The 21,043-nt window shown below is 34.2% G+C and overlaps 3 protein-coding genes across 3 annotated transcripts; all 3 read left to right on the forward strand.

Annotated features, from left to right (window-relative positions):
• Window positions 1-1,270: 1,270 nt before the first annotated feature.
• On the forward strand, window positions 1,271-4,132 carry LOC143586315 (uncharacterized). Its single transcript, XM_077067880.1, has 3 exons — window positions 1,271-1,561; window positions 3,704-3,800; window positions 3,888-4,132. The coding sequence occupies exons 1-3, from the start codon at window positions 1,315-1,317 to the stop codon at window positions 3,958-3,960; spliced, it is 417 nt and encodes a 138-aa protein (XP_076923995.1). The 5' UTR covers window positions 1,271-1,314; the 3' UTR covers window positions 3,961-4,132.
• Window positions 4,133-11,126: 6,994 nt separating this feature from the next.
• Window positions 11,127-12,326, forward strand: LOC143586927 (polygalacturonase-like). The gene is made up of 2 exons (XM_077068371.1): window positions 11,127-11,255; window positions 11,847-12,326. The coding sequence occupies exons 1-2, from the start codon at window positions 11,127-11,129 to the stop codon at window positions 12,090-12,092; spliced, it is 375 nt and encodes a 124-aa protein (XP_076924486.1). The 3' UTR covers window positions 12,093-12,326.
• Window positions 12,327-15,114: 2,788 nt separating this feature from the next.
• LOC143588229 (casein kinase 1-like protein 2) lies at window positions 15,115-20,621 on the forward strand. Its single transcript, XM_077069294.1, has 14 exons — window positions 15,115-15,430; window positions 15,549-15,589; window positions 17,326-17,395; window positions 17,489-17,637; window positions 17,712-17,807; window positions 17,900-17,970; window positions 18,076-18,137; window positions 18,216-18,279; window positions 18,368-18,452; window positions 18,532-18,658; window positions 18,743-18,825; window positions 18,920-18,983; window positions 20,046-20,188; window positions 20,254-20,621. The coding sequence occupies exons 1-14, from the start codon at window positions 15,355-15,357 to the stop codon at window positions 20,500-20,502; spliced, it is 1,380 nt and encodes a 459-aa protein (XP_076925409.1). The 5' UTR covers window positions 15,115-15,354; the 3' UTR covers window positions 20,503-20,621.
• The last annotated feature ends 422 nt before the right edge of the window (window positions 20,622-21,043 follow it).

Consider the following 21,043-nt stretch of genomic DNA (forward strand, 5'->3'; position numbering starts at 1 on the left):
TACCCATATTCAATGAAAGGTTTCGCTGTGTCTGACCTCTAATCTTTATATCAGGGGCGAGTCAAGCGGCTAAGCCTTTCATCCTGGTAAAAGAGAGTTTGCCCACCCTCTAAGTATCCATATATGGAATCGATTTGAGGGAATTAGTTACCACAGTCAAAGCCAATAAGGAAAGTCAAGTTAAGAGATAGTCTATTTCCAATAGTGCATTTCACACTTCCAACTCATTCTGAGTTAGAAATAGTCAACCCCCCTCCCCCGTTTTACTTTTTCTAGGGTAAAGTCCTCCTATATGGTTTACTATTTCCTTCATTCCCATCAATGCGCCCTAACTCTATCTTCTCCTCTTGTCATTTAGGATATTTCATCGACCCATAAAGAGTTATAGTTACATATAACTCTCAAAAGGGAAAAGGGTAAGGGCTATGAGTTCACTTTAGTATGGAAGTGAAAATTCTGTCCTCACAGTTTCCTCCGCTGTAAAAAAAAATACAACAATTTAGCTTCTCATGCTACTTTTCTCAGTAAATATCATTCTCTTTGTTATGTTTAGTGAAATGTTTATGCTTAGTGTGATATATAAATTTTAAGAGGTGTAACAACATTTATATTGGAATCTCTATCTTTATCTCTTATATAAAATCATTTTTCTTTACATTTATCTTTAACATCTTATATCACATTCTCTAAATTCTTATTTTACTATTTTCCTTTTTTTCTTCCATTCTTTAGGTATAAACCCAAATGCTTAATATACCATCTTTAGATTATAGAGATTGGAATAGACAAATAATGAACCTTTATAAATAGAAACACTATTTAAAAATCTATAAAAGTTTTAAAATATAATAAACCTGGTGAATTCTAAGTTCGATTCCGGGGAGAACTATTTCAATCCCTTAATTTGTTCATTTTGGGTAGATATTGACAATAAAACATTTGAGCTATGTCTTGTACAAGGTTGCCAGCTTGAATTCCGAGCCCACCTAGTTTCGTCCCATCGTGTGTCACGTCAAAGAGTTCTGCTCTTGTGGCGGCACAACGAATGTCAAGTGGTAGCCGGAGATATCAACGTGAGTCCGGTTAAGACAATATAATCTAGTCAGAGCGGAGCATCGGAACTTTCCAAATTTGAAGAGTGTAGTAGCTTAATTACAAGAAAGTGAACGTTTTGAAAAAAAATTATAAGTAGAAATTACAGAGACTAAATGCTAAAATATCATAAACTTGAAGGGCCTAACTCGCAACTGCTCTCTTTCTACAAACTTAACCTCACCGTCCGAACAAAAAACCCCTCAGATCGCCTCTGCAAAAATGTCATCCAAAACCCTAATTCGACCCGGATTTTCGCTGTTGACCCGTATTTTCAACCCGGATCTTCAAGGTCCGGCTCAGAAGATTGTTCCTCAGATCTTCGATATGAATCCGCCGCCATTTCCATCTCAGAAACAGAATCCAATTAATTTGATCGAAAATGAAACAGAAACCCTAAAAAAAGTTTGTTCTGAAGGGTTATTGTATCCCTGTGGCCTTCCTTCTCTCAGATTCTTCCTTCCTGATGGTATTATTATTATTATTATTTGTAATAATTGCTGAAGTGTTTTTGGTTATAATCAGGGGCGTAGCTAGCTTTAGGGGAATGGGTTCGGCCGAACCCGTACAAAATTTTGTTTTAGTGTTATATATTAGTGTATTTTGACATCGAATCCGTAGAAATTTCAACATCGAACCCGTAGAAAACCCAAATCTAAGTGATAAACAATCGGTCTTCTGTCCCTAAAAAATTTTCGAACTCGTAGGAAAAGTTTTCTGGCTACGCCACTGGTTATAATAGATGTAAGAATGCACTGAAGTTGTTGGTTTTATGCTTTTAAATCATTAGTGAAGGTTAAGTTGTAGGTTTGATGAATATAAGCTTTTAAATATACCTAATTGAGTTTTAATTGTGAATTAGGTCAAATTAACATATGTCTTCATGTTCTAATGTGTTATAGTTGTTAAAGACGTTGAGTTTGAAAATTAGTTATCTATATGCATAGTCAATGTCACAAGAATATTAAAGAGGTGCATTTTGGTTCATATGTAAGGGTGCAAACGAGCCGGGCCCGTACTCGACGGTGCTCGTTTTGACTTACGGGAGCTCGAGCTTGGTTCGTGAGTCGTTTTTACAAGCTCGTGTATTATTTATTAATAATTGTTTATTAACATTTTTAATTATCGTTATATATTTCGAGAAACCTTAGACGACCCAAAGCTTGGTTCAAGCTCGGTACCCCCCCCCCCCCCCCCTCTTCTTTTCTGCCTGAGTAGTACCTATGAGGGTTCTACAACACTGATACATAGAAGATAAAAGAGCTAAAAATTTTAAAAGTTCACAAGGCTCGACGAGCCTAAACGATCTTCTCTTACAAGGCTCAAGCTCAATAACTAAGACGAGCCTTATTTGAGGCTTTGGCTTAGCTTGTTTCTAGCTTTTTATTGATTTGATCTGAAGTAGTTGGTGAGTGGCTCTGGCTCGTTTGCACCCCTAGTTAAATGTTGATATGCTATAACCATTAAAGAAGCACACTTTGTATCTACTTAAGAAGTAAAAAAGAAAACTAATATTACGTAAAAATTATTAAAATCTTAAGTTTTTAGATATATACATAACTGAGTTCAAATTGTGAATTAGGTCAAACTAACTTTGAAACTGCATAATGCGTATTTTACTAATTTTATTGATTTTCAATGCGTTAAAAGGAGATTATTAGGTAAATTTCAGAAAAATAAACACGTGTTCATATTCTAATGTGTTGTAGCTTTTAAAACATTTGAGTTTGAATATTAGTTATCTGTATGCGCAGAGAGTATTACAAGAATATTAAAGAAGCACTCTTGGTTAAATGTAGGGAAGCAAACGAACTGAGCTCGATCGTTTTGCTGAGCTCGGCTGATTTTGAGCTCTTTTTCTAAAGCTCGTGAGTCGTTACAAGCTCGAGCTTGGCTCATGCATTTTTTATTAATTGTTTCTTAACATTTTAATTATTTTATATATTTCGAGAAACCTTAAACGAGCCTAAGCTTGAGTCAAGCTCGTGTGCAGTATCTTAAATGAGCCATAGCTTGGTTCCAGATCGGTACCTCACTGTCTGACTAGCACCTAGCGAGTTCTACAGCACTGATAGTCTGATACATAGAGGTATAAAAGAGCTAAAATTTAAAAAAAATTACACACAAGGCTCGACGAGCCTAAATGATCTTCCCATGCATGGCTTGAGCTCGGGCTTGATAACCAAATCGAGCTTTATTTGAGGCTTGGCTTGGCTTGTTTCAAGCTTTTTATCGATTCGATCTCAGGTAGTTGGCGAGTGGCTCTGCTCGTTTGCATTCCTAGTTAAATGTTGATATGCTATAACCATTTAAGAAGCACACTTAGGTTCAAATTAAGAAGTAAAAAAGAAAACTAATACAACAAATTGCTAGGTATCAAAACACAAAGTTAGTTGCAAAACGAACAGGTAAGATGGCAGTTGTGATTGTTGAGTTATGTTGTATGGATGTGTCACTTGTCATTAGGTTGTTTTGAGCTTCTGATAGCTATTATTTTTGCACTTTCTTGATTCTGATATGCTGCATCTTAAAAGATTGAGTCATGAGCTTAGCTTATATAATGTTTCAGCATTTATCTCATATTTTTATTTTTGTTATATCTTTTTTTCAGGAGACGATTCATCTTCAGGTGAGCCATTACTATGCATCAAAAGAACTTACCAGCCTAGCAACTTGAGGCGCAAAAGGGTTCATGGTTTCTTGGTTCGGTAGGTCAAATTCTAGTCTTTAATTCTTTATGGACTTGTTACTTGCACTACATGTGATTAAAATCTGCTGTAACTAAACTTATGCAGTAAATCAACCAAGGGAGGTAGACGAGTTATTGCTAGGAGGATTGCCAAGGGTCGGTACAGAATCACAGCTTAGGGAAACCATGATTTAGCCTTGGTAGCAATTTAGTTTGGATTTTGAGATCCCATGTCACCCTATTGTTATGTGTTCGAGTCAATTTTCATGATGTTTGGTCATGATTGCATAAATGTGTCTCTAGTTCCTTGCTTTTCTGAACTTTTTAATCACATTGGGACACTTGAGCTTGTGGAAATTAGACTTTTTGGGTTGGTTGTATCATTATCTACTATATCAGCAACATAATCTGGAAAATAATAGTAATTTTGTATATTGTTACTCAAATTTTTAACACCCAGTTTTCGTGGTGATATCAACGATCCATAAACCTTTGTCGATGGTTCACAAACTCTTAGGCGGTGTGTTTGGTTCGTAATTTCTTTTTAAAGAATTGAAGTTTGTCAAAAGGAATTAGATTTATAACAGAAATGTAACAAAAACAATGGTATCTCCAATTATAGCTTTAATTATAGCACCCGTGCAATTTAAAATGTCTCTTTATATAGTCCCTACATTATATAAGACAAAACATTATATAAGACAAATGTATGTATTTAAATTCGGTCCGTTGTCGCAACCATTGTCATCGGCCCATTGCTATCACCATATTCATCACCTATGGGCTATAGAGGGTGTGGCGCCAACAAGGTGGTGATGATGAATACAATGACGGGTGGTGTGGGCCGTGGGCAATGGCGGGTGCAACATTAGCGAGTGTTGAATATTTTGGTTCCTTTGGTTGAATTTTTTTTCTCATGATTTGGAATGATGTTAAATTCCCTTAATCGAAGGAGCCTGAGTGAATATCTGTTAATAATGAGACTCGCAGGATGCTTTAAAAAAATCAACTCAAATCAACTCGTAATCTTGTAAAATAACAGGCTTTAAAACAAAGTTACATGGTTTAGAGCACCTTAATTTTATTTAAAAAAAAACTGTAATTTCAAAAATGAATAACGAATATAATCGAAGGTGTGGGTATTAAAAGTTGGTGGTGGTTAAAGGCATGCGGTGTAAAGGTTGAAGAGTGAAGACTATTGGGTTATTTTAGTTAGAAAAGTATTAATTAAATATCTCAAAAGACAGATGTTATTTGTAACTTTGATTAAATATATATCCACAATGCCAATTCGTGTAACTTATTAAATGATTTTGATAAAAGATATCTTATCTTTAGAGAAAAAAAAAATGAAGTAAAGATATCTTATCTTATGAAAGTCTAGTGACCATCTTCTCACCTTATATTACTTTATCACAATAGTTTAGTAATTTGTTAGTAAAAGTGTCATATCCTTCTATTTTCAGTCAGAGACTTGCTTAAAATTCATAGATATAGCAATGTGGGTTATAAGAAAAATAAGATGCTATACAAGATCATTCTTACAGCTTATTGGTGTATTTGGAAGACAAGGAACCAAGCCATCTTCCAAGACATCGGCTAGCGTCTCAAAAAATGTGGATGATATAAAATTGGTAGGTTTTATATAGATAAAAAATTGATCTTTTTAAAAAATTTGCAAAAATTTGCTTTGGAAGAATTAGTGTAATTTTTCCTTGTAGTTCTTTTTTTGTTGTTGGGTTCTAGCACATTGCTAGTGGGTTTAATGAAATCCGCCATTCTAAAAATAACCTAAAATACATATAACTATATAAGCTGTCTAACACCTTATAAATAAATAAATGATAAAATATTTCCTTTGTATGTTTGTTATTAGGCTGCAACTACATACCATTGTTAAAGTAGCATGTTAGTGTCACATAGATGGTGAGACTTTAACTAAATCGCAATTTCACAACTCACAAGGTCGATTGGTTTAAACTAAAGAAAAACAATAAGAAGGTTTGATTAGTTGATTGAGGATGAGCTCCATCTATCACACTCCTCACGGCTCTTAGAGCGCGTTCGTTTTACGGAATGGAACGGAATTGGAATTGGAATTTGCATAGGAATTGGAATTTAAAGGAATTGGAATTGGAATTTAAACATTCCCATAGGAATGGAATTTGCTGGAATTGGAATCCCAATTCCATATAACGTGTTTGGTTGGCCAATGAGTCAGATGCAATCACCTTGACCCACTCTACCGACGACCCACAACGTTTTTGGACGATCCGGCCCGCTGGTGATCCGAACAGCTTCCACCCAACCCGACCCGGCCCGCTTTCGTTTTTTTTGTTTCGTTATTTTTTCCAGTTTCATTTCGGTTTGTTTTTTTTTTGCTTCAGTTGGTTAGTTTATTGGGTTTTGTTCCGGCTCGGTTTCGATTTTTCTGGTTCGTTTAGGTTGGTTTTTCATTTTCTGTTTTCTTCGAGTTCGCTTTTTTTCTTTTTTTTTGTTCAGTTTTTTGAGATTTCGGCCCGTTTCTGTTTTTTTGGTTCGTTTAAGTCGTTTTTTTCTATTTCTGTTTGGTTCAAGTTATTTTTTTTGCTTATATTTCAGTTTTTTCGTTTTGTGTTTGGTTCAAGTTCGTTTTTTTGCTTATCTTGTTCAGTTTCTTGGGTTTCGGCTCGTTTCGGTTTTTTTTGGTTCGTTTATGTTGTTTTTTTCGGTTTCTGTTTGGTTCAAGTTCGTTTTTTTTTGCTTATTTTGTTCAGCTTTTTGGGTTTCGGCCCATTTCGTGTTTTTGGTTTGTTTTTTTCGACATCTGTTTGGTTCAAGTTCCTTTTTTTGCTTATTTTGTTCATTTTTTTGGGTTTCGGCCCGTTTCGGTTTTTTTGATTCGTTTATGCTGTTTTTCGGTTTCTGTTTGGTTCAAATTCGTATTTTACTTATTTTGTTCACTTTTTTGGGTTTCGACCCATGTCGGTTTTTTTTCCGTTTTTATCGGTTTCTGTTTGGTTCAAGTTCGTTTTTTGCTTATTTTGTTCATTTTCTTGGGTTTCGGCCCGTTTTGGATTTTTTTGTTCGTTTATGATGTTTTTTTCGGTTTATGTTTTGGTTCAAGTTCGTTTTGTTTTTTTTGGTTTCGGCCCGTTTCAGATTTTTTGGTTCGTTTATGTCGTTTTTTTTTGTTTCGTTTCCGTTCGGGTTTAATTTTTTGTTTCGTTTTGTTCGTTTCCCTTTTTTTGTTTCATTTTAGTCAGGTTCGGTTTAACTTTTATCTTGTTAGTTTTTTTTGTGTTCGGTTTATGTTTTTTTCTGTTTCGTTTTGGTTAGTTCGGTTTCGTTTCATTTCGATTTCTATTCTTTGTTTCGTTTTGGTCCATGAAATAGCCGGGGCGTCGGCGGACCGGGTCGGGTTGAGCCGAACTGACCCTGGCGTCAAACTGAACACAAACTGACGCGGGGCGCCGAACCGAATGTGAGCTGACCCGGGGCGTTGACCCAAACGCGACCCGGCCCGGAGCATTGAGCTTAAAGCGCTAAGACTCGGAGCGTCGACCTGAATGTGAACACACCCGAAATGTCGACCCTAACGCGACCATGTTAGTCACCCAATTGAATATTCCATCAAATTTACTTGAATTCCTTCACATGATGGAAGAATTTAGAATCCCTTTGTTTAAAGGAATTTGAAGGAATTGAATTCCAATTCCAATTCCACTTCCTTGTCAACCGAACACACCAAAATGGAATTATGATTCCAATTCCAACGAAACGAACACGCCATGTCATGGGATTTTAATTCTAATTCCTTTTAATTCCCACGAATTCTGTGAAACGAACGCGTCCATAAAGTTTTGGCGACATGAATTTTGACGCATGCGTAATAGTGTTGCTCATGTTAAAGGGTGACGTGGCATGAGTTTAGTGTCATGTAGAGATTCCACTATCTGCCACACATAATCTTAAGTTAGAAGCGTGAGTATCACATAAATTTTTATATCATACAAAAATACATAAAGCAATTACGTAATTCTCTTCCAATATTATTTCTCTCCCTCTATATCACTTGTACCACATACAAATGCATTTATACCTACTTTAAAATAATAATATGTTGAATGTTATTAAATACATTATAAAAAAACAATGTGATTTTTCAATACATGATGTACAAAACATCTAAAAGGGCTGCTAGACTAGAATCTTATTATTATTTTAATAATTATTATTATAATAAAAAAACTTACAAGGGTTGACAACACTCGACTATCACACACCAGTGGACAGAGCATGGGGGTGGGGGCTGGTCCGGGTACAACTGTGAGAAACCGAGGACAACAGACTAACCATCAGTGGTCCTTCAATGAGTTGTCACCAATTATATATTAAAAGAAATAATTGATTTGATCACTTTTAACTTGCTAATATTTATGTGTTTACGACCAATCAAGTTATGTAACCAGTTATATACATAACACTTGTTTTAGTTGGGCCATTCCGTCTTATAATTCTTTCTTTTCCAAATTAGTTTTTTTATTCTCATCACTTCCATCCTAAAAGGCTAAAATATTCAAGATTTCTTTTTTTTTTCTCAAAAGAGTGGTGATGTACAAATATTTACTAGAGTGATATGAGAAAAAAAAAACATTTATCAAAATATACTGATTTATTTTATTTTATTTTTTGCATGGAAAACAAAAATAATATCATATGAGCGACATAAACGGGGTGTTTGAAGAAACCAAAGTATGTCCTATGTGTGAGGAAGTAATGGAATCAGTGGAACATGTGATAATTTCATGCTATGTGACGACAATCCGTGGCAATTCATAAGTAATTGGTGTGGCATATCACTGATTTATGCTTTCACGGTTAGAGATCTACTCAAAGAACATTCCAATGTATGGGCCCAGGACGGAAGGAAGAAGGCAATCCACTCGATTATCCTCACGACATATTGGTGTTTGTGGAAGACGAGAAATGATGTCTTGTTCATTATTAGACGACAATATCAATCAATTGGCTGAAAGAAGACATTAAACGTTTTTTGTTCTGGGTAAATAATAGGCGTAAAATAGCGGGACTCGAATGGGAAGAGTGGTGTAGATTTTCGTTTTGATGTACTATGTCCCTTGGTTCCCTTGGTGTTAATTAGTTGCATACTTGCATAGTATTGGACTATTGGTGTATTGGTGTTGTACTATTATATCTACGTAGAAGCTAGTTACTTGCCGGTCTCCTTTTATTGTTTAAGAAAGCTGGCCTTAAAAAGAATTCAAAATAGGTTGGTTTATTAAAAAAACAAGTGAGTTATAATAGACACATTAAATTAAAAGACTTAATAATAATAAAAACATAGTAGTAATAGCTAACAATATTTATAACAGTAATATTACTAACAAAAAAAATATATATATAATAATATATTAATACATGCATGTACTTAAATACAATACCAACTATATTAATATGTATTTATACGTATATATTATGGCTTAAATAGGATGGTCAGGATTACACTACCACTCATAAAAAATCAATATATATCAAGGACAAACGATGTTTCTGTCAATACCAAATACCCCGTCCACATGATATAAGAGTATGTTATCAACAAAATTTAAGACTAACTACTTTAATGCTTGATGTATATTGGATTCACATCTAACCTAATTTAACTATACTAATAAAAGAAAATAATGAGGATGATCTGACAATCCCACATTCATTCTTGGTCTAATCTCTCTTCTCATTCATCCTACTTATCTATGGATTATGGAGCAAAACCATATTAACAAACGAGTTGTAATTTTCTTTCTAATTCTCTAATCTTTCATCTCATTCATCCTAACTATCAATTGGTCATGGGTCAAAATAATTTTGCCAAATGAGTTATAATTTAATTTATAATATTCTAATTTCTCATCTTATTTATCTTACCTATCAATGGGTCATAGGACAAAACAATTTTGAGAAATGGGTTATAATTTCTCTTATAATTCTTTAATCTCTCATCTCATTATCATAGTTATCAACGGGTAATTGGTCGAAACAATTTTTGCAAATGTTGTATATAAAAAAAATCGAATTTGTAATTTTGAGATTCTAGACTTATTATTGTTTGTACTATATATTTTATCTTTTTTTTATCTATAATTTTGTTTATTCTTTCAGATAATAGATCTTTTTATCTTTATCATTTTACAAATCCCGTGTAATACACAAGTAAAAAGCTAGTAAGATATAATAACACGCATTTATATGTTTGCTCACACTCATACCTTACCGATAGTCATACCATGAGTATGATTTACTGAATACGGTTGTTATTATTCCTGTATATCTTTTTGTGATACAATAACACCACAATTTCATGACAATCAACAACAACACGTATTAACAACTACTCTTCAAACCGTGTTGAACAAATGCACTTTAAGAAGTCAAATCTTCTATGTGGGACAAAAGGATAAACTCAAAAACATGTAATCCAAAATAACACACATATATATAATAAAAAAATATAGAAGTTGATTTTTATTTGAAAAGTTATTTATATTAAAAAAATGTTGAAAAGCACATTTTTCTTCCACCCTATATCTAGAGTTAGATGACTGGATAATGGGACAGCTCAGAAGTATTATTGAATCATTATATAAAAAAATTATATAATAAACAAACAGAATTTCAAGATAAAAACAGAAAACAGTTAGGACAACTTAGGTCAAGTCTGTCAAAACATATTTAGGATCTCGAGATATATATTAACACAGTCAATATATCTACGGATTAGAATGACCAGGGCCCACCTCTCTTGTAAATTGTAAGTACTAGAATCACTTGTCTGAGAAGTAAATCCAGCTACTCACCTGATCACTCTCTATCACCACTCCAAATCAAGCAATTACTGCATGGTAGAATCCCAATCAATCAATCATGCCCAGTAAAATCCCACCGATAGCAAGTTTTAAGTAGGGTCTGGGGAGGGTGGGATGAAGGCACACCGTACCTCTATCCAAAGGAATAAAGAGGTGGCTTCCAGAGAGACCCTCGGCTCTAATTACATGTGTATGAAGCAAAATAAAGGAAATCAAAGTTTAAAAGTTATATAAAAACTACTACTAATTATAATAATATTAATAATAAGATCACAGTAGAATCCCAATGAAATCTTTATAAAATTATACATATACGTACAAGTAAATGTGTATCTATATGTACACTCAGATTTCTTTTCATTTGTCGTGTAGGGGTTATATCACAATATATATGGACCCTATATATGTGTCTATCTGCATTCATAAAGTTACAAGGTGGTATATCACATTGTCAATTTGTCATCATAATGTCAAAAGGAATGAAGTCAAGATTCTTTAGTTTTGTTGTGATAATGGTACATATTGTTAGTGTAAATTGCAGGCATTTGGCACCAACTCCAAATGCAAATGCAATACCTTCACAACAAGTGACAATAGCCTTTGAAGAGGTATGTCGGATTGACTACATATAAAAATAAGTTAATGCTTGGGGTCCAATCTAAAGGACCCCTATTTTATCTTATTTTAAGCTTATTTCATGTTAGATTATTTCTTTCTGATCATAACTAACTCAGCTCTTAACTTTTGAATTTTTATGGAGTTGTATAATATTTTTGCATTTTAAAAATGTATACATAAAATGTGAATTATCATTTTCCACGTGTTACTATCTTAAGCAAAATAAAGTAGACCCGGATTTTAGAATCTTTCAAAAAATTGTCAAGTAATTATTAAAGGGCCCTTGTTTTTTTAAAGCCGTGTCTGCATGCAATTCTTATTCGATTATTTCTTTTCGATCACAAGTCACTCAACTCTTAATCTCTCCAAATTTTTATTGGAATTGTATAATCTTTTTGCAATTTAAAAATGGTATACATAAAATGTGAGCTATTATTGATTTATTTCCCAAGTGTTATATCTTAAGCAAAATAAAGTATTTTCGTTTTATGGAAAAGAGTTAAAGTCCCTAGTATTTAGAAATCTTCAAAAAGTTTGTGATGTATTTGTTTCTCTCTCATTTGACTATTTTGAGTTTTTGACTAATGGGTGTGTTTCAAGATTTATTAAAGTTGAAATGTTGGTGTGTTTTGAAGGGTGAAAGTGTGGTTGAGAACAGAATAGGATCAAGCCCACCTAGTTGTGAACACAAGTGCTATGGGTGCAGTCCATGTGAAGCTACACAGGTGCCTACCATTGGCGGTCGTGTAAATGTGAGCATCCAGTACTCGAACTATGAGCTGGAAGGGTGGAAATGCAAGTGTGGTCCGACCTTATATAGCCCATGATGGTTCGGTCATGTGTGGTCAACCCAACAGGGTCTTTGAGTTATGGACCTTTTGGTTAAACATAACATACGTAGAACTGAGTGTGAAAGTAATCTCGTGTAAAATTGGTATTTTTTTGGGTTGATGTAATCATGTGGCAATGTAATATTGACTTTTGGTTGGGGGTGGTTGTGTGATTTGTATTATTAAATATTTAAATAAGTTACTTTTTTTTTGGTTTTATTATGAAAATGGTGTTTTTGAGTCTTTGACAATTGCTTATTATATCAAGTTGTACTTCAGAAGAGAAAGTACACATATTTGTCTTTACTAAAAAAAACTAGTGGGTAATCACTTAAAAGGTTAATTTCGGACTCTGTTTATATAGTAACATAGATATAAGGAAACACGTTCTAATGGTATGTTAGAAATCATAGATAATTAAAAAAAAAAATACATATTCGCATTCTATTTTATAAAATTATTGAACTTGAGCATTGAGTACACGAGAGAAAAAAAAGATAAATTACTAATAATAACAAAATAGGAATAAAATAAAATCAAAATAAGTGTAAGGCATTGCATTGCAATGAAAAAAAGAAAAAAAGAGAAGGGATATCATTCCTCATGCCCCTCTTGAAGTTAAACTCAATGGTCGGTGATCAGTTGATCAAAATCGAGGCCTCTAAGGTCAGGTATCTCAAGATCGACTTTCTCCACTATGAGCAAAAGCTTATTTGCTTCAACAACAAGTTTATGTCTAATTTAAAGAGTCTTTTAGTGAGGTCTCACATTTAGGATAAGCAAAATGAAAGATGCATTACACCCTAAGCAAGAAAACCTTTATCCTTAGACTTTGCGACAAAACCCAAAAAAATTTCTTTCAATACCCCCAATGATATTTGATGAATTTGAATTCCACCATCCCTTTTAATTTCCATGATTGCAATCGAACTCACTAGCCATTCTCTATCGCCCATTTTCAAGGATTTAAATTGAGTGCTTATGAGTTTGCAGTCTCACACGCATTAGATATTCGTTTTTCTTTTCTGGGCAAAAAAAGCACATGATCTCCTATTTTATAGAATTTAGATTCACCGTGCAACTACCATTTATCAAGAGTCCATTGATTCTTTAACCTTTTATCTTACATTATGATCCCAATAAATAACTTGTTGATTTCGTCTCTGAATGTATCACATTTTATACGAATCAGGTATTGCCTCTTTATTTAGTCTATTTCCATAACCGACGTTTTCAAATCAAGTCTCCTTTCCCTATATGTCTGATTGATTGAGAGATCTCCCTTCTAACATAATCTCAAACTAATTTATTTCATTTATAATTTTTACCCACTTAGACTCCTCCACATCGCGAATTTTCACCCACAACAATATACGATCTTTCAGCCCTTGCCCAGCCCAACTTCTCCAAGCACTCTCTACCGCCTCCTTAATACCATCCATTCACAACCATGAGTTATAAATTTGAAACAGAGAGAAACCGAAGTTCACATGCTTATCGACACAATGATCCAACGAGTCTCTAACTAATACATTAACAATAACAAAAGACCATCGTTCCATAACATTTTCACACAAAAAGCCTATTCAACTTATCAATCCTTTCACCATCCTCACTCATCCCAATAAACTTCCTCCACCATATCATACTCCGACAACCCCCTCTTACTCAAACAAACCTATCAAAACCCGCAACACTAAATTCTCACAAACGCACTAAGAAATTCTTCCCAATAAAAAATCCACCAACATGGTAACAATTAACAAACCACAATCCACACTAGGGGTGTCCAAAATACCCGAACCCGATTAAACCGACCCGACCCGAACCCGAATAAGCTAATTAGGGTCGGGTTAAATAGGGTCAAAAAGTATTAATCGGGTTATTCGGGGTGACCCGAATAACCCGAATTGTTAATAGGGTCGGGTTTCGGGTTAACCCGAATAACCCGATTAGTGATGATACTTTACTTCAAATACAATAATGAAAATGTGAAATAAACGCTAAAAGTCAACACTGGAAGTTTTATAAAGGAGTTAATTATTTTGCTTGTTCATGGACCGTTAGACTGGAAATTCTTTTAAAATAAGCGCACGAACATGAAGAAATCCTTCACTCGTTCATCTATGTTCGTGAACACTCGTTTATGATCGTTCATTTAAGTTTGTTTACGTTCGTTCATGTCCGTTTAACATATTAATAGAAAATTATTAAATATTATTTGCATTTAGAAATTATATCACCATAATATGTTTATATTTATTTATGTTCATTTAAATGCGTTCATTTGTGTTCGTTTATGTATGTTTGTTTTCGTTAACGTGTGTACATGTTTAGTCATGTTCATTTATCTTTGTTTAACTGTGTTCATTTATGTTCGTGAGCTGTTCGATTAGATTTTAAATGAGCGATCATATAAAAACAAGAACATGTTAATTTTTAACTAACAAACATGAACACGAATATTCGTTCGATTAAGTGTTCGTGATCGTATTTGTTTAAAGTTAAACGAACGAACACATGTATGCTTTTGTGCATGTCCATCAGATTTGTGTACAAGCCTATATGTAAATATGTAATTATCAGATAATTACTTGTGAAAGAATTTGAAAATTGAGTGGAATGAGAAATTTTGCAACTCACGAGTTACAAGCATAAAAACCAATTTAAAATTATAAAGTAACATGGTTAACCCGATTAACCCGACTAACCCGAAACCCGACTAACCCGAACCCGACTAACCCGAACCTTAATAGGGTCGGGTTTCGGGTTATATATTTTTAAAACAAAACCCGACTAACCCGACGCGATTAACCCGAAACCCGATCGGGTTGATCCGAATAACACCCCTAATCCACACCAAAGTTGAAAGTTAAGTAATATAAGTTGGTGATCAACCGGGTCGGGTCAAAAAGCCTGAAAGCCCTAGTAGTAATAATAATAATAATAATAATAATAGTAACAACAATAATACTATTACGTCACGATACCTCTTCTTTTCTGCCCCAAATCCATTATTATTATTATTATTATTATTATTATTATTATTCCAACCTAAACCTCCATTGACATCTGCTCAACACAAGCTGTTATCACAAATCACCAAATGTCAATCCAATTTCCTTCCAATTGATCTACCAATTGCACCTTCACCGACGTCACTGTTCATGGCCGTTACGGCTGACGTGGACTCCGGATCCACCAATCCGACTCGATTCGTTTGAATTTGTAAATTAGGGTTTTGAATTGTAATTTAACGATGGAGCCTCGCGTCGGGAATAAGTTTAGGTTAGGACGGAAGATCGGAAGCGGCTCGTTTGGAGAGATCTACTTAGGTCTCAATAATTTGATTGATTTGTGTGTGTATATATATATATCTATATATATATACATGGTGTGTTTGATTTTGACTGTGTTGTGTTGCTAATTGTTGTGGATTTGTTTGATTTGCAGGGACTAATGTTCAGACCAATGAAGAAGTTGCTATCAAGCTTGTGAGTATAAGATTACAATTTGTGGTTTAATTTTGAATTAATTTGAATTAATGTTGTTGTTGCTGAGTTGTGATTAGGGTTTTCTCATTTGAGGTTCACATTTAGGCAATGTTTTAACAACCGGTTTTTAACTCGTATCGGATTGGGCTAAAAAATGGTACTTTACCATGTAATTTCGTATAAATGCAACGCAAACTCGAAAAATAATCCAAAGGTTAATTCATAATCAAAAGATAATCTGAAAGTTACTCGTTTCAATGTTAATGCTAGGTTAAAAGTCATTTTTAATAAATATGGGTTGCAAATATAAAAAAATTATTGGGATTAAAACCGGTATTTTATAAAAAAACTGCTGATTTGATGTTCTATCAAACCAGCCAAAAATACCGGGCTTAAAATACCGCCTTGAAATCCAGTTTAGCCGGTTGAACTGACCAGTTTGTACCGGTAATTAAAACATTGCATTTAGGGTATCTAGGTCAAAATAGTCATGCTTGAATAAGAAATTGAAATTGAGATGAATATAAGTTACATAGTTATGTTGGATGCGCATTTCTGGCGTGCATTTGTGGTCTATATAATTTGTGGTGTTCTCTGTAATAGAAAACTGGTACAGTGTATAATTGTTTAATATGTATATGCATGGTTCAACAATCTGCTGGTTGGGATTGCATAATACTTGGTGGAAATTGGTTTCATGATTACTGGATTTGGTGTTATTTTTAAGTTTCAGTCATTGAATCATTGGTAGTAATAGGATATATGCATGGCCAGTGTTATAAATTACTTTTATGAACTTTGCGTGTTTGAAACATCTAGAGTAGGTATAATTTTAATGTATCGTATATTCGTGTGCCATATTAAAAGCACCAGGTGCTCGTGTTTACCTTTTTTGTTTCACGTTAGTGTTTCACAGCTATTTTGTCTATGCAATAAGGTCATAAATTTAGTCGGATAGATGGTTAACGCATTGTTGAAAAACTCAAGTACTAAATGTATCAATTTCTTACGATATGAAACTTCTCAAAGATTTTGGTGAGTTTGACTGTTTGAGTGAAGTGCTTTATAAGCAGATGAATTTTATAAAGGTGATGCGTATGTGTATTTATAACACCGTGTTCATGACATTAGGAGTATAGTGAAAAAGAAAGAATTGGAGAGAGTCACTGTGTTCTAGAGTTATTTTTATTTCGTTTATACAAGAGAAATAAGTTTTGGAGGTAAAGTTGGTTACTTTTCTCTTCGAAACTTCTTCCAAATATGGGAAGATTTTAAGATGAAGGAAACTGGAAGGTTCGGTGCACGCTCATGATGACAAAAGTACAAAATCACCGTTACTTTGTTCATTGTTTTTCGAACGAAACATTCAACCTTTAATTTTGTATCAGGATAACATTAAATATATAATCTTGATGTACAACGTCCATTAAAGTCAAGCTAATAAGCATTAAACATAGTAACATACCTAAATACCCGATTGACCTCAAGGATCTGGTATTTAAATATAAATCTCTTTAGTATTTGCAATGAAATTATCAGTTATGTACGTGCTCATAAGAATATCTACTAAACAGTAAATACATGTACATATCTGAGTTAAGTTATATTTAATTTGTGTTTGTTTCGTTTTAATACAGGATCAATAGTAATCTTTAATTTCTGGATTTGCTTTATTTTCATTTCATTAATGCTCATTTATTTAACTTAACTAATGTGTTCGGTTGTTTTTTGTTTAGGAAAACATCAAAACCAAACATCCACAATTGCTGTATGAATCGAAGTTGTACAAGATACTACAAGGAGGAAGTAATCAACCCCCATAAATTCTCATTCACTTCCTTTTATATGTTTATAATTTATTATCATTCTTACTGTGTTTTATGTTTGCCAATTTGTTAGCTGGGATCCCGAACGTGAGATGGTTTGGTGTTGAAGGAGACTACAATGTTCTCGTGTTGGATTTGTTGGGACCCAGTCTTGAGGATCTGTTTAATTTCTGTAGTAGGAAGTTGTCACTGAAAACTGTTCTTATGCTTGCTGATCAGATGGTACGCCTTTTCATTATTATTTTAAGCATCTACATGTTTTTTATTCTGTTTTCTCGTTATTATATTTGCTGCAGATCAATCGTGTTGAGTTTATTCATTGCAAATCATTTCTGCATCGGGATATTAAGCCAGACAACTTTCTTATGGGTTTAGGCAGGCGTGCTAATCAGGTTTCTATCCACAATTTATTTCATTTTATTTTACTCACGTTTCTGAGTTTTATTTTTTGTTTGTAAAATAAGTTTATTGTTACAAATTACAGGTCTATGCTATTGACTTCGGGCTAGCCAAGAAATATAGGGACTCTTCTACTCATATGCATATTCCTTATAGGTAAGTGTTTGCCTGGTCAACCCAGCTTGACCCGTACATGTTACAATATCTTGAGCACATGCCATGCCATACATTTTTAATCATGTCATGTGTTAAAAAATGCAGAGAGAACAAGAATTTGACAGGGACTGCTAGGTATGCCAGCATGAATACTCACCTTGGAATCGGTAAGCATATGGTGGTCAAAATCAGTCAAACTATAAAATTGCATAATATCACTCTTATACTTTTAATGTATATCTTAGAACAAAGCAGAAGAGATGATTTGGAATCACTTGGTTATGTTCTTATGTACTTCTTAAGAGGAAGGTAGATATACTTAACATCCCACATTTGTATTATTTTATTTAATATAATAATATTGGTGCATGATTATGTTATTATTGGTGCATTGTAGTCTTCCCTGGCAGGGACTAAAAGCTGGGAACAAGAAGCAGAAGTATGAAAAAATTAGTGAAAAAAAGGTTTCCACCTCTATCGAGGTAAAACTATTATATTCAATGATGTTTTTCACTATTGTCATATATTATTTATTTATGTTAGTTATTGTAATGTTTGCAGTCTTTATGCCGGGGCTACCCTACAGAATTTGCATCTTACTTCCATTATTGTCGTTCGTTGAGATTTGATGATAAGCCGGATTATGCTTATTTGAAGAGAATCTTCCGTGATCTTTTTATTCGTGAAGGCAAGTTATTGGAGATAATCGCGCTTTACTTTATTTAATACTTTTGAGCTCTCTAATTTTAGTGTCTAAATCTAATTGCTTCAGGCTTTCAGTTTGATTACATCTTTGATTGGACGATATTGAAATACCAGCAATCACAGCTCGCCAATCCTCCATCTCGTGCTATTGTAAGCCGTCTACTTTTTATTTATTTATATTTTTATGTGGCCATCATATAAGAATCTCATCGTCATTGAATTACATAAAATGCTTTTGTGACAGGCTACTGGTGCTGGACCAAGTTCTGGCATACCTCCTGTGACCGCTAACCTTACTAGGCTATCAGGTGAGTTTTAGTATCTTAATTCTTAAGTAGTTCTAATATTTTCTTAAAAACATCTGATTGGGAAATATAGCTTTATTTATTTATTTATTTATTCTTTAGATTTGTCTATGTATCAAATATCTTGAATATTGATACACAATAAATGCATGCATGGGTTGGTTTTGGGCTCTGTTTGAACCAAATACCAAAATATCAGATTTTGGGTTTTGTAAATCTTTTGGTTCGGTTTAGGTTTTTGGTTATTTTCATTTGGGCTTGAAATTATCAGGCTGAAAAAATGGCCCAAAATAATGAATTTGGGCCTGAAACTTTGGATTTAAATTTTTTATGAGTTAATGATTAATTGATTATTACACATTTGGCTCTAAACCTTTTGGACTATACCATTTATTACTGCTTCTATTAGATTTTTACGGGTTAAGTTCAGTTTTTTTTGGTTTTTTGGTTCCGTCTTTTTGGGGATGAGTACACACAAAACCAAAACTGAACTGGGAATTCAGTTTTTGAAAAAACATTAACCAAACCGTCTGTTTTGTGTTGGGTTTGGTTAGTTCTGCTCGATCATTTCAGTTACGAGTAGGGTACTTCGGTTTCATGCCCATCCCTAATAACCAGAATACCTGATCTTGTGGATCTGTATTATTTCCTCACCTAATCTGTAATGCCGATAATGGCAAAAAAGATAAATTTCAACCTTAAAGTTTCCAAAAGCGAAATGTTGGTGGCATACATGGGATGGGAATGCTATTTTTTGAATTTTGTCTGCCTTTTCTTGTTGATATTATGTAGAGAGGGGCAATGTCAACCCGGTTATTTGAAACAATGTCAGTATAAGTTAAAATGTCGTATTGAACCGAGTCAAACGGGTGAGTTAAAAATCTAGTCTAAGGAAACAAGTTGAACGTTTTGAAAGTTGTTTGAAACATACTCGAGTGGTTACAGCTCTTGCTTTATCAAATATTGGATCATCAGTTTAGTACATGACAGTCTCTGTAATCATATTTGGTATATTAAATTCTTATTATGTATGAAAATAATATGGAAAAACAAAAATGTTAACAGGTGGCGAAGAAGGTAGACCTTCTGGTTGGTCCTCTGCTAATCCCTCCAGGACTAGAAATTCTGGGATGCCCTTCAACTCTGGAAGTGGGACTCTTTCTAGACAGAAAAATCCAGCTTCAAGCGATCCATCCATGAGTAGAGAGGTATTTTTTTTAATAAGATTTCTAAACTCGTTTCATTGATTTAATTCCTTTTGGGCTGTATGCAGTTATCGAGTAATATCATTTTGCAATCAAGTGGATCTTCAAGGCGACCTGGTATCTCTAGCAGCCGTGACCAGGGTGGTGAACCCGAGCCATCATACGGGCGAACCACAAATGCAAGCCCTAGTGCTCTTCGTAGGGTCACAAGCACTGGCCAAAGGAGCTCACCGGTTGTGTCGTCAGACCAGAAACGGTCAAGCAACATAAAGAACTTTGAGTCAACCCTCAAAGGTATCGAGGGCCTGCATTTTTAAACAAAGTGGAAAAACAACATGCTCTGTACCATATAAATTTGTTTTTCAAAAGGCGGATGCAATAACAAAGAAATCTTGAAAACCCAGATATGTTTTTTCTGTTGTTTGTTGAAATTGAGATTATATGATGTGTTGTGGATATTAACTTTGTAATATGGTTTATCAACCATTGTATGTTTTTCTTTTTATTGATTCATCATGAGACCTATGCTTACGCCCTGCTTGCGGTGCGCGCATATAATGTATATATGTGTGAACCCTCGGGTGGGCAAAAGTAAAAGTGCACTAATTTTGACGTTATTTTACTAATCTCGTGAAAATAACGTTAAAAGTGGCGGAAGGTTAATCAGGCATCATGTGGTGGCGTTGATAGCCGAAAGACAAGGGCACATGCACCAATCAGCCGGTGTCCCTGATGATTGAGTGCTATGTGCCTTATGTCCAAGGCTTGATGCAAAACTACTATCGAGCCGGGGGTCTCACCGGAAGCAGCCTCTCTATCCCTATGGGATAGAGGTAAGGCTGTCTACATCTTACCCTC

The sequence above is a fragment of the Bidens hawaiensis genome, unplaced genomic scaffold (assembly GCF_021521415.1).
Source record: "Bidens hawaiensis isolate Kalapana, Puna unplaced genomic scaffold, B.hawaiensis_p1.1 tig00001575_1, whole genome shotgun sequence".
NCBI lineage: Eukaryota > Viridiplantae > Streptophyta > Magnoliopsida > Asterales > Asteraceae > Bidens > Bidens hawaiensis.